A 12973-nucleotide genomic window follows, 5' to 3' on the forward strand; every position below is an offset into this window, starting at 1 on the left:
AGTGCCAGTGCCAGTGCCAGCGACACCGACCAAACTGGCAGAGGAAACGCCGGTAACGAACCCACCAAAGATAACGTCAACACCGAATCTCAAGGCAAGAAAAACCAAGAATCTTCGTCATCTCCCTCTATCACCCCAAGTCAAGAAAACATCACCGCTGCAGATCATCCCCAGAAACCCGACCATCTTTCGTCCACTGCGATCCCTACTGCTCCTGGCGATATGGCGTCTCCCCAGAAGCAGTATTCCCAGAACGAGGACGTGGACAAAGAAAACCAGCCTCCCAACGCCTCTCAGTTATCTGAGTCCCTTGCTCGCCTCCAGCTCCAAGACGACAAGGCTATCTCAACTTCTCCCAAATCCACCACCCCGGTCATCCCCACGGCACCGATCTTTACAGATCCTGCCGTGGTGGCTGAGAGAGCAATGCACTTGAAATTTACTGAAGCAGCTCTGGATATGGTAAGCCTTCAAGTTCCCTCTAGTGTGATCACATCCTACACATCCTGCACATCTCTGCCGTTCCAAGACTCACAGAAACTCTGCAGGCCCGACTAGCCCTAAGGACCAATGAAACCCCCGTTGGATGTGTGCTCGTTCATAAAGGGAAGATTATTGCTCGGGGCATGAACGCGACCAATGTAACTCGAAACGGTACTCGCCATGCCGAGTTCATGGCCCTCGGTGCTCTACTATCTTACCCCCCTAAGAACGGGCCGAGGACGACCTATCTGAAGCCCAAGGCTGAAAACCAGTCTGAAGCAGCTTCTGACGCATCTTCTATCGAATCAGGACCTCCAGATGAAGGAAACGAGGATGGTGCCAAGGGCCATCTATACCCTTACGGACAAAAGTGCCATCCTGACGAGCGAGTCGACAGATCGATCATTCGAGAAAGCATCCTATACGTCACCGTGGAGCCGTGCGTTATGTGTGCTTCTCTATTGCGCCAGCTCGGCATAAAAAAGGTCTACTTTGGCGCCGTCAACGACAAATTTGGCGGAACCGGTGGTGTCTTCAGTATTCATGCCAATTCCCTTCCCGTCAGTGCCGACGGGCAGACTGCTAGCGCCCATCCGACTCCAAAACCCGCACAGCTCCCAGATGGCAGTGGTACTCTGGGTGTGTCATATCCTCCAGGTGGGGGTGATGGTGGCAACATTGAATCTGGCTATGAGATCGAGGGCGGCTGGGGCCGCGATGAAGCCGTTGGTTTGCTTAGACGGTTCTACGTACAGGAGAACGGGCGAGGTAAGTATTCCATGATTTTATTTTGCCCGGAACCATACGCTGACTTTATAGCCCCGGTCCCCCGCAAGAAAGAAGGGCGCGCAGCTCGATTGGCCGCTATGATGGAGGGCGAGGGCAATGGAGAGGAGGCCCTGACCCCTGACGGTGCAACGCCCGTAGCAGAGGCCGATGTAATAGACCTGCCGACTTCAACAGAAACTTTGAAGGGAGAGCCTGCGCCGCTGGCTGATCGCACCAATGTTTAGAAAAGCACGGCTGCGGCACCCCTAGCTCGCAACAGGACCAAGAGCAACGCAACAAACGACGGAGCTACTGATTGAATCGTTAATGTGCTTAATAGCAAACACAGTCAAATTGTAACGACTTCACTGAGGAAATGTTTCACACTCGACGACGAAACCCATTCCTTAGGGACGAAGCTAGCTAGCTGAAGAATGTGTTGCAAGCCCTTCTGCGTATGCTTTCTTCTTCCTGGGCTGAGCATGTCTTAACACTACAGACTTGTAATGGTGACAGGCCACAGGCATTATGCATAGGCAACCTTCTGGGAAGCAATTATGGGGGGTTTCATGAGGGAATTCTTCCGCCTTGATTTCGGCGTGCTACGGAACGAGCGTGTGATGCTGGACTGTACCCAAATGGATGATAGAGAGAAGGAACTTGTGTAGTATTAGCACGCGGATCGTGATAGCTTGCGATGTGAATGATATAACTAGGGCCTTTTCAGTCTATTTAAAAAGATATTGCGTACTGCATCAGAAAACCTGGAATGGCAACACAGCAAGAAAACGATATGATCAAGAATATTGCGGCGTTGAAGAGGGAATTTGAAGAGAGGATTGAGGCAGCTAAGTAAAATGTTCATTTCTTTTTCTGGCCTATTAAGAAAGGTTATCGTTGTGAGTGTACGGAGGCAAACGCTCTGCTGATGGCAAGGCCGGTGGCAGGGTACGACATGATCTTGTCGTGCACTCCATACTTTAGAATCTCTAGTCGTATGTCGCCCTTCTTGGTGGCCCAAACAGTTACCGAACCCCCTTCTCCACGGCTCTGTTCGGTCTTAGCTATTCTGTGGAGGAGTGCCTCGTCATTCTCTACCAGATCATTTGCACCTTCGGCCGTGCGAACAGCTTCTCTGTAGAGCTTGACGGAATGTTCCATGGGAATATCCGTATCATCTTGAGCATGTAAAAGGGTAATGTCGTATCGTTTCGCTGACTTGACAAATTCGCCCAGTCTATGCATATTATCCCAAGTGCTTGAAAGCTGACGGGCGAAGAAGGCGAACAGTGGCTTTACCTTTGCCACTGGCGAAAGTACAGGGATGAACCCATCGATACGATATGTGGCCGTCAACTGAGGGATATCTGCAAAGGTCGCTGTAACGACTAGGCCAGCGAAGTGAACTGGCATTTCCCTGTGAGAAAGCTCGTTGGCAAGTGCAATGGCTACTGCCGAACCTAGACTTTGACCAAAGATTACAATCCGCTCAGGAGGAATGCCTGCTGTTCGGAGAGCCCAATCAGCAATGGTAACAGCATCTGTGATGATTCCCTCTTCACTTGGGGAGCCGGTAGACTTTCCATATCCACGGTAGTCGAATGCCAAAACATGGGTGTTGATAGGATCGGCTGAGTAAAGAGAACGGTAACTATCAGGGCGCCAACCACTGGCCATTGTGCCGCTGGTTCCATGAAAGTAGAGGACCAGGCGAGCATTTGGATTCTCTTTCAATAGTCGGAAGTTAAGGGTATTCTCAAAGCTTTCAACCAGACCGGCTTCTGTTCCTTGGGCGAGCAAATCTTGTTGATATGCCTCATATGTCGCCAAGGGAAGGACATGCCACGAGTGCAGGTTGACGCCATCAGGAGTTGGAATGTAGAAGGGGGAAACCTGGTGACGGGCGAACCCGAATTGCTCTGGCGTATTGAGATCTTTGAACCATGTCAGGCTAACCTTGTGGAGATAAATAGCATGAGCTTGTAGCGAAGGCGCAATTACTAAAGCCCCCAATATACTGAAATAGAGCATGGTTCGAACGCCGAGCGTTAGACCAAGCGCCAGCATAGTCGGCCTAAGGGCAGAGGACGCAGCCATGTTGGCAAGATGCCGGGTGGTCAGACAAAGAAGCTGAGGAGCGATTGGTAAATGTAGCTGAGGCTGACAGGCTACATGTAATAAATGCAGAAGTTTGTTGAGTTGCAACAAGTAACGCAACGGCTGAACTCCACTGTATGTGAAGTTGTACAGGAAGGGAACAATGTTATCACAGAGTGGGACGCAAATCTATATATGACCAAATACTGGCCCCTTTTGTGCCTAATGGGGGCATCGTTTGGAGCAATCCATCTGGTTTCATGGGCATCCTCCTTTCCATCAGAGATAGAACGTTGGCTATGGCGGGTTAGCGCCTTGATATCTGTCATCACCTCTGTTCTTTGTATGCAGTTCAGGAAGATGAGTCTAAGATGGGAAGGGATATTGACCATTGTCAAGGCTGGCAGTCCGCTCCTGTATCTTGCCAGCAGAGTTGTGATGGCAGTGGAAGCATTTGTGGGTTTGAGAGCCATGGAGCCAGCAACTTATGAAACTTATACACTAACGAATTACTGGTTTCATTTGATATGATGCCAGGAGCCATAATGAATCAATTTAAATTGGACCAGATATATCAACATAGACAATAGTCTAGTGCCCAGAAGCTGGATGCAGACACAACGTAAAAGGGGGTGTTTCTATATAGACTACAGTAACTGAAAAGTTGATACATACGACCAAAGGTAGTGGAAAATACGGGATCCCGTCCGCTCTCCCATAGTCAAGCCACTAACCGGCGGATTAGTAGTTGGGTCGGTGACGACCAGCGAATCCCCGCTGTTGTATGTTTTTGCATTTATATTTGGTTACATTTTTGCTGTACTGTTCTCCCTCCTTTTTAATCGATATCCGAGTATTACTTTTCTTGTTTTGCCATTTACAGTTGTCTCCCGTGACTATTCTGTTGTCGTTATCTTTGTGATGCCTCTCCTCTTTGTCCGATGACAATTGTCCAAGGCGATGGGGTAAATAACGTTATTGCCCGTACAAACTTGGCAAGATGACATAACATTCAACGTTGACCGACTTCATTGACAACAGATCTCAGGAAACCTATTTCAATAAGCATCCTGAACAGTGATTTGGGTGAAAATACTCATCCTCTTGTAACCTATCCGAGCGAAGTCAGGAAGCCAGGAAGTCATCACCATGGGCGAATGCAAACGACGCAACGTACTCGTGACCGGAGCCAACGGATACATTGGTTCAGCTGTTTGTCGAGCTTTTGTTCGTGCTGGCTGGAACACCTTTGGTCTTATCCGCAACCCCAAGGCACAGGAAGAACTGGCGCTCTCTGAGATTATCCCTGTTATTGGATCCTTTACCGATCTAACCTTCCTCGAGTCTCTTTTCAACCAGGTCAACACTTTTGACGTAATTGTCAGTTGCACAGAGAGGATTCCCGGTTATGCTGCTCATTTCCAAGAGGTCATGGCCTGTGTCAAGATAGTGGCAGAGCAAAGTAACCGAGAAGGAGTGCGACCACTCGTACTATGGTCATCGGGCTGTAAGGACTATGGTACTACGCCTCTTCATGGGGAACCCAGTCTGACTCCTCATGTCGACGACTCGCCATTGAACGAGCCACAGATACTGAAAGAGCGCACAGTCAACTCTGCCAAGGTCTTTGACTATAGCAATCTCTTTGACGCGGCAGTCCTGAGGCCAACATGCGTCTTTGGGTATTCCAGCAGCTACTACGGTGCGATTTTTGACTATGCAGAGGTTCAGCGACAAGATGGCTCTCAAGTGCTTCGAATCCCTGGAAATCCCCACAGCATCATGCATGCCACTCATGTGGACGATTGCGGCGACGCCTATGTATCACTGGCAGAGCATACCGATCGACGCGCTGTTGATGGACAGTTCTTCAACATTTCTGGGCATCGCTATGAGACTCTAGGCGAGATCGCAACAGCTATCGCCAAAGAGTACAGATTTGAGAAGGGCATACAGTTTGTCCGCTCGGACGAAGCTGAGTCGTCGTTTCCCTCGGGACTGCATTTCGTCTTCAGCTTTAGCCAATGGGTTGGAAGTGATAAGTTGCGGTCACTGACGGGATGGAAGGACAGGCGTGTGTTATTTTCAGAGGGCATACATGCGCATAGACTGTCGTATGAAGCCTTCAAGGGCCGTGGTCATGGCAATGTTGCCGAGGTAAAAACCAGGATTGAAAGGGTCCTGATACATGACCGAGGATGAATGAGGGAGGACGGTGATGAGGCGAGGCGTACCTATACTGTAATCTTTTAGTGAGTCTAGCAGTCATCCCGGACTTGAGTTGCCATGGGTGAAGGTCGATCGATGCACTATCACATGCACGACCAGTCTGACTACCTTGAGCAGACAAACAATATATGGATGGGCAGGGTTATCCGTACTTTAATTGTAAATTGATTAGTTAGTGTGAAATGGATTTTCGGATGCAACGGCTAAAGAAAAGATAGACTCGATTGTTGCGGTCAAGGGTGTCAGCTCAAGATACCATCCCATCCTATCAATTCGATGCAGTAAGAATCAGAGTTTGGTCTAGTCTATCTAGTTCTAGACCGTTACTCGAGAAAAGAGAAGTACAGTACATACAGATACGAATAACTTAATGCATTTACCTTTTGCTGTCTAGTCCAGGTCTCACTCTTACTGTACTGTACATACAGTATTAGTATTATATTACCCCACAATGACTTAGGTTGACTTACTCTAGCAAGCGCCACGGAATGTGAGAGCAGAGCAGCACAGCAACTCAACGTTGCCTCGGCCTACACGGATGTGATAGTGATAGATACATACCTACCTAGTCTTTCATCTCACTCTTGCATCGTCTGAGACTATGGCGCTCAATCGAATCAAATCTCGTGGACGAGGGCATCTTGCAATCGACGACTACGATGCCGACGAGGGACCTTCAAGTAATGTCATTGACGATGGACGCGTCAAAGTTCAATTCCACGACAATCCTCAAGCGCTGGCCGCCTGGTGTGAGCACTTCAAAGACACTTTCGCTAGCGATGCATCATCTTCGGAGCAATTGCAACCCCCAAAGCCTCGTCGAACAAACAGTGTTGCCTTTATTCCTGGCGTAGAGAAGCCAGCTGAGAGTCCACGCCTCCATATTGCAATACATATTGTAGGATCCCGGGGAGATGTCCAGCCATTCATACCCATTGCCCAACTGCTCATGAAACCACCCTATGGCCACCGTGTTCGGATATGTACCCATGCTGCTTTCAAGGAATTCGTTGAGGCCCAAGGCGTCGAGTTCTTCAATATTGGTGGCGACCCCGAAGCCCTCATGGCGTACATGGTCAAGAACCCTGGATTATTGCCAAATCGCGAAAGCCTCAAAGGGGGTGATGTTGGTAAGAGACGAAAAGAGATGGCAGAGATCATCTCTGGTACCTGGAGAAGCTGCATAGAAGCGGGCAATGGTATGGGGGAGCCCGTCAAAGCTGCCAACGTAGAGTCTGTCGATGATTTGTTCCTGGCTGATGTTATCATTGCCAACCCCCCATCCATGGGTCATATACACTGCGCTCAGAAGCTCAGTGTTCCTCTACACATGGTCTTCACCATGCCCTGGTCACCTACCAAATCTTTCCCCCATCCACTTGCCGCCATGAGCTATGGCGATGCCGATGCCAAGGTTGCCAACTACCTTTCCTTTATGATGATGGAGTTGCTGACATGGCAAGGGTGAGTTGCACTCCAACCTATTCTTATTTGGCTAATCGACTGACAAATGCACTCTGTTCTAGTTTGGGAGATTTGATCAACAAATTCCGTACAAAGACGTTGCATCTCGATCCCATCAGCCCGCTATGGGGATTTCAGCTTCTGTCCAGGCTCCGTATTCCATTCAGTTATCTCTGGTCCGAGACGTTAATACCTAAGCCATCTGATTGGAACAGTCATCTTAACATCACAGGCTTCTCCTTCCTGCCTCTTGCCGGCTCTTATACACCTCCCCCAGACCTCGTGGGCTTCCTTGATGCAGGCCCGACGCCAATATACATTGGGTTTGGATCAATTGTTGTGGATGATCCTCAAGCTCTTACCAACATGATCCTCGAAGCCGTCAAGACTGCCGGTGTCCGGGCAATCATCTCAAAAGGATGGGGAGGTGTTGGTATCGGAGAAGTGCCAGACAGCGTCTACCTCATCGGGAACTGTCCCCACGACTGGCTTTTCCAACGGGTTGCAGCTGTTGTTCATCATGGTGGTGCTGGTACGACAGCTGCTGGCATAGCGGCAGGTCGACCAACTGTCATCGTGCCATTCTTTGGAGACCAGCCTTTCTGGGGTCAGATGATGGCGCGCGCAGGCGCAGGCCCCGTGGCAGTTCCATACAAAGACTTAACGGCTGAGGTACTAGCAGAGAGTATCACGTTTGCGCTACAGCCCGAGGTCATCGAGAAAGCAAACGATATGGCGCTACAGATCGGCGAAGAAGATGGATCTGGTGGTGCCGCTATGGACATACAGGAGCATCTGGATATCGATAGTCTTCGCTGCGATTTGAGCCCTGGAAGATTAGCAAGTTGGCTCCATCGAAAGACAGGAGCCCATCTGAGTGGCTTCGCAGTCGCCTGCCTCAGGGATCATGCATTGGTTGACATGTCGGATCTGAAGCTTCTCCGTCATAAACATTGGTATGTGGATGAGGGAGCTGAGTCGCCTGCCATCGGTGCGATAGCCGCAGCGTCAGGCTTTGCTGCAGCTATCGGCACTGCAACGTCTGATTATGCAGAGCGTTTAAGAAACTCACCACGATCTGGCACGGCAAGACGCCGCAGCACTATAAAACCGCAAGAGGTACTAGCAAAAGAAGACGGAATAAAGGAGGCTGCTTTGCAACCCATGAAGGGCCCCCGAAATGCGACGCAGGCAGACATGGAAGCGCTTGCTCGAAAGATGGCAAGCAAGACGCTCTACGGTGCTGAGCCGGCTTTCTCAGCAACAAGACTATGTCGCCCAGTCACCGAAGCTCATCTCAAACACAAGAACTCGTGGATAGCCCACGAGGCCGGCAGGAACGGCCGCGCTTTCTACATCACACGAGTGACAGGCCGGTACGCCTGTGATATAGCGGCAGCGACGGCTAGAGCACCTGTAGCCTTCTTTTACAACGTGGCCAACGGATTCCACAATGCACCCTCAAACGTCTTTGATGTCGATGTTCGCCGAAGAGACGAAATCACAGGGCTCGGGAGTGGTATTCGAACAGCAGGTAAGGAATTCTGCTATGGATTCTGGGATGCATTCAGCGGCATTGTCATGAAGCCTTACGAAGATACAAAGAGTATGGGCGCAAAGGGTTTTGGTAGAGGTTTGTTAAGGGGCGGACTCGGCATCATAGGTAACTTGGGCTCAGGTAAGCAGCGAGTTTCCCTAGAGCTATTGATCTTATTGACATATGTACAGCATGCTTTGGACTTCCTGGGTATAGTTTGAAGGGATTGGAAAAGGAACTTATGAAACATCATATGACAACATTGAAGGCAGAGATACTGTTAATAAGATTAAGACAGGCTATAGACGATTGGCATAAAGGGAGTAAAGAGGAGAAGGAAGAGGTTATAAGGCGGTGGAAAATATTAGTATAGTATTTTAAAAAGGTACTTATAAAAGCTTTAATAATAGCTTATTTTTTAAATTTTAAAAAGTTAATTATAATATTAATATTAAAAGTTAAGTAATAGTACTTTTTAATTATTATAAAAAAGTATTATATTAATATAATAGTTTAAAAAGCTAAGTAAATTTAATAATATATATTATATTAAAGCTTAAAAAGTTTAAAATAAGATTATAAGTAATAAAATTCTTATTTATTATTCTTTTTAAACTATAAGTTTTAAATTAAATCTATTTTTAATATTATAATTAATAATAATTTCTTTTAGTAAAATTAAATCTTAATAAGTTAAATATATATTATACTAGTATAATAGGTTTTAAAAAGGCTAGGTAGATTTAATAATAATATTATACTAAAGCTTAAAGAATTTAAAATAAAGTTATAGGTAATAAGGGATATTATAATCCTTAAAGGTTTTATAACCTAAGGTTTAGCTAGATTATAAGATTAAGCTAATAAGGCTAAGGGTTTCTTATAAAGTAATTATAATAATTATTTTCCTTTTTAAAAAAGCTATCTTTAGCTTTAATATACTTTTTAACTTATTAGTATATTACTATAGTTATATTATAAATAAACTATAGATTTATTATAATCTTTAACTTATATTATTACCTAGTTTTTCTTTTAATATTAGTAGCTTAATATTTAATTTCTTAGTAATAGTATATTATATTATTATTACTATACTATTACCTTTATAATAGTACTTTTTACTATAAATTATAAAGGCTAATATAAATTAAGTAGCTATTACTTTTATATTACTAAGTAATATAAATATTACTTTTTTCTTTTATAGTTTTCTTTTTTTTCTTTTTTTTTTTATATTAATATTATTATTTTTTATTATAGTATTTACCTTTTTATATTTCTTTTTACTATATTTTACTTATATCTTTTACTTATATCTTTTTTATCTTTAATTATTATTATTATTATTATACTTAGTAATAATAACTTTAGTAGTAAAGGTAAGTAGTAAGTTAATAAAACCTTTGGTAAGCTATTTTAATATTATTTTCCTAAGCTCTTAACTTAGTATAGTAGCTTTTATTTTTATATTAATTACCTTTATTATTTTTATAGTACCTTTAGTAATATACTTAGTAACTTAACTAATTTTAACTTTATAAATAATTTTACTTTTTTTTTATATACTTTTAAGAACTTTAGTTTTTTTTACTATAATTAATATACCTTAAGTAAAAGTAAGTTAACCTATTTCTTATATATTACCTATATAATATCTTTTTAAATTATAATTAACTTAGTTTTAGTATTTTTAGCTTTATAAATAGTAACTATTATTAGTTAGTATATACTTTATACTAAGTTATTAAGATTCTTAATATTAATAAAAATAAAAATAGTAAATATTTTACTTTATTATTTAAAACTTATAAAGCTTTTAGCTTTACTTTATATTATTCTATAAGTATATTTATTAATATTAATACTTTTTATTACTTTTACTATAGTTTAATTAATAAAAAAAGTAATATTGTTATAAATCTTTACTATTTTACTTACTTATTACTATTTTAATATGTTTCTAAATTATATATACTTATTATAATATACTAATTACTTAGTACTTATATTATACTATATAGGTTTTTCTTTTTTCTTTATATAAGTTTATAAGTTTATTATTTTTCCTTTATTTATTTCTTTTTTAATTAATTTAGTAATTTAAAAAAAAATTAAGTTACTTAGTTAAGTATAACTTATATATATTTTAATACTAAAGATATAAGTAGTATAGCTTAGTTAACTATAGTTATTACTTTTATTAAATCTATTAAGAAGATATTTATATATAATAAGAATAATAATAAAAAGTATTTTAAAACTATTAGTTTAAACTTTAGCCTTTTTATTATTTTATATTTCCTTTTTACTACTTTTATAAGTAACTTTTCTTTTTAATCTCTTAGCTTATAAGGTTAATAAAGTTAGTAAAGTTTTAATATAAATAGTTTTAGTATAGGTAGTTTTAAAGTAAGTAGTTTTAATTAAACTAATTCTATAACTCTTTTAAAGTATAGTTTTAAGTATTTTCCTAGTTTTACTTATAAGTAGTAAATAATCCTTTTACTTAGCTTATAAGTAGTTATTTAGTTTAGTTATAGTAATTTTTTAGTAGCTAATTTAATTCCTTTATAGTAGTATTTATAGTTAATAAACTTTTATATAGTTTACTTTTTTTTCTTATACCTATATTACTTTCTTATTTAATATACTTTTTTACTAATATAATATTCTTCTTAGTTTATACTTAGATAATATAGGGTATATTTATTATATCTTCAATAGTAACTTATTAATTATATCTTACTAGCTATTTAACTTACTTTACTAAATAGTAAAGCTATTTTTAATTACCTTCTTAGCTTTAATATATTTTACTTTTTATTTATTATCTTAATTTTTTAGATTTAGTACTAGTAAGAGTTTATTTTTATTTTAATATTCTTCTTAGAATATTTTTAAAAAGTTAATAAGAAATATATTTTATAATTACTAATACTATTTAAGTAATACTAATTAGTAAGCTTATATATTTACTTTCTTTAGAATTTAAAAAGGTGTAATATATTTAACTTTTAACTTCTTTTTCTTTTTACTTTTTAAATTTAATTTCCTAGCTAATAGTATTATAAGTTAGCCTTAAGAGTATACCTTTTCTTTATACTTAGTATTATAGTACTATTATTATTACTTATTTATAGCTATTTAATACTTTAGTATTCTTTTCTATACTTTATAAAGTTACTATACTTTTATATATACCTTAGGTATACCTCTTTACTACTTTATTTCCTTAGTATTAATCTATATACTAAGGTAATAGCTTATAAGTATAAAAAATAAGCTTTTATTAATTATTATACTAAGTATACTATTATATATATATATTAAATATCTTAAAGTAAACTTAGCTATATTTCTTAGTTATTTCTTATAAAATATTATAAGTAGTAGCTTAGTATTTAGTTTATTTATTTTATTTATTTATTAGTTTAAAGGTAATAAGCTATTAAGAGTTACTATTTTACTTTTAAAACCTAATAAACTTTAGCTTAAAACTTACTAATAAATATACTTCTTTAGTTTAATACTATATCTTAAAGTACTTTTAAGTTTATAAAGATATATTTATATAATATCTTTACTAACTTTACTATAATAATTATTAATAATATAAATATAAATTAGCTATACTTAGTAAATTTATTAACTATAACTAAGATAGTATTTACTATTTTATTCTTATACTAAGTAATTAGTAGTTTAGTTATAAAGTTTATTAACATTTCTTACTATAATTACCTTAGGATTAAGAGGTTTTTAAGTTTTCTATATAACTTATATCTCTTTTATACTATTATTTAGTAGATTTAGTAGTTACTTACTTAGTTCTTAATATCTTATTATATATATTTTAAGTAAAAGTTTCTTTAAATTAAAATATAAGTTCTTAGATATTTAAAATATCCTATTAACCTATTATTATAGTATTAATATAAAATCTCTTATCCCTAGTTAAAAGATTATTAATTATATTATTAATTACTTATAAGTATAATCTTAAGTAAGGGAAATTAGTTATATAATCTTATTAATTAATTTAAGTTAATAACTAAGAATACCGTATATAATTATATATATAACTTCTATTTTTTAACTTTTCTAATAAAGTTTCTTTATTTTTAAGATACTATAACCTAATTTACTAAGCTATAGTAAATAGAAGTTATAAAAGCTTTATTATAAAATATAATCTTTAACTAATTTAATAGTTATTTCTAGCTTTATATACTATATTTTATATTCTCTATTTTTAGCTACCTTATTAAGAAATACCTCTTTCTTTATTATATAATTAAGTTCTTTCCTATTAAGCTTAAAAAATAAAGCCTTAAGGAGTTATTACTTAGCTTATATTTCTAGAACTTACCTACTAAGGGTAATAAGGTATAA

General features: G+C 39.0%; 2 protein-coding genes across 2 annotated transcripts; one reads left to right on the top strand and one right to left on the bottom strand.

The window, feature by feature from the left end:
- Positions 1 to 2142: 2142 nt before the first annotated feature.
- Positions 2143 to 3348, bottom strand: FIESC28_11628 (uncharacterized protein; the record flags this gene model as incomplete). The annotated part of the gene is made up of 1 exon (XM_031165748.1): positions 2143 to 3348. One exon carries the CDS (start codon positions 3346 to 3348, stop codon positions 2143 to 2145), a length of 1206 nt encoding a protein of 401 aa, XP_031010192.1.
- Positions 3349 to 4497: 1149 nt separating this feature from the next.
- Positions 4498 to 8862, top strand: FIESC28_11629 (uncharacterized protein; the record flags this gene model as incomplete). Its single annotated transcript, XM_031165749.1, has 5 exons — positions 4498 to 5422; positions 6147 to 7041; positions 7104 to 8719; positions 8770 to 8788; positions 8847 to 8862. The coding sequence occupies 5 exons, from the start codon at positions 4498 to 4500 to the stop codon at positions 8860 to 8862; spliced, it is 3471 nt and encodes a 1156-aa protein (XP_031010193.1).
- Positions 8863 to 12973: the final 4111 nt, after the last annotated feature.

Source organism: Fusarium coffeatum, assembly GCF_003316985.1.
Source record: "Fusarium coffeatum strain FIESC_28 chromosome Unknown BRIP53273_contig_448, whole genome shotgun sequence".
NCBI classification, from domain to species: Eukaryota; Fungi; Ascomycota; class Sordariomycetes; order Hypocreales; family Nectriaceae; genus Fusarium; species Fusarium coffeatum.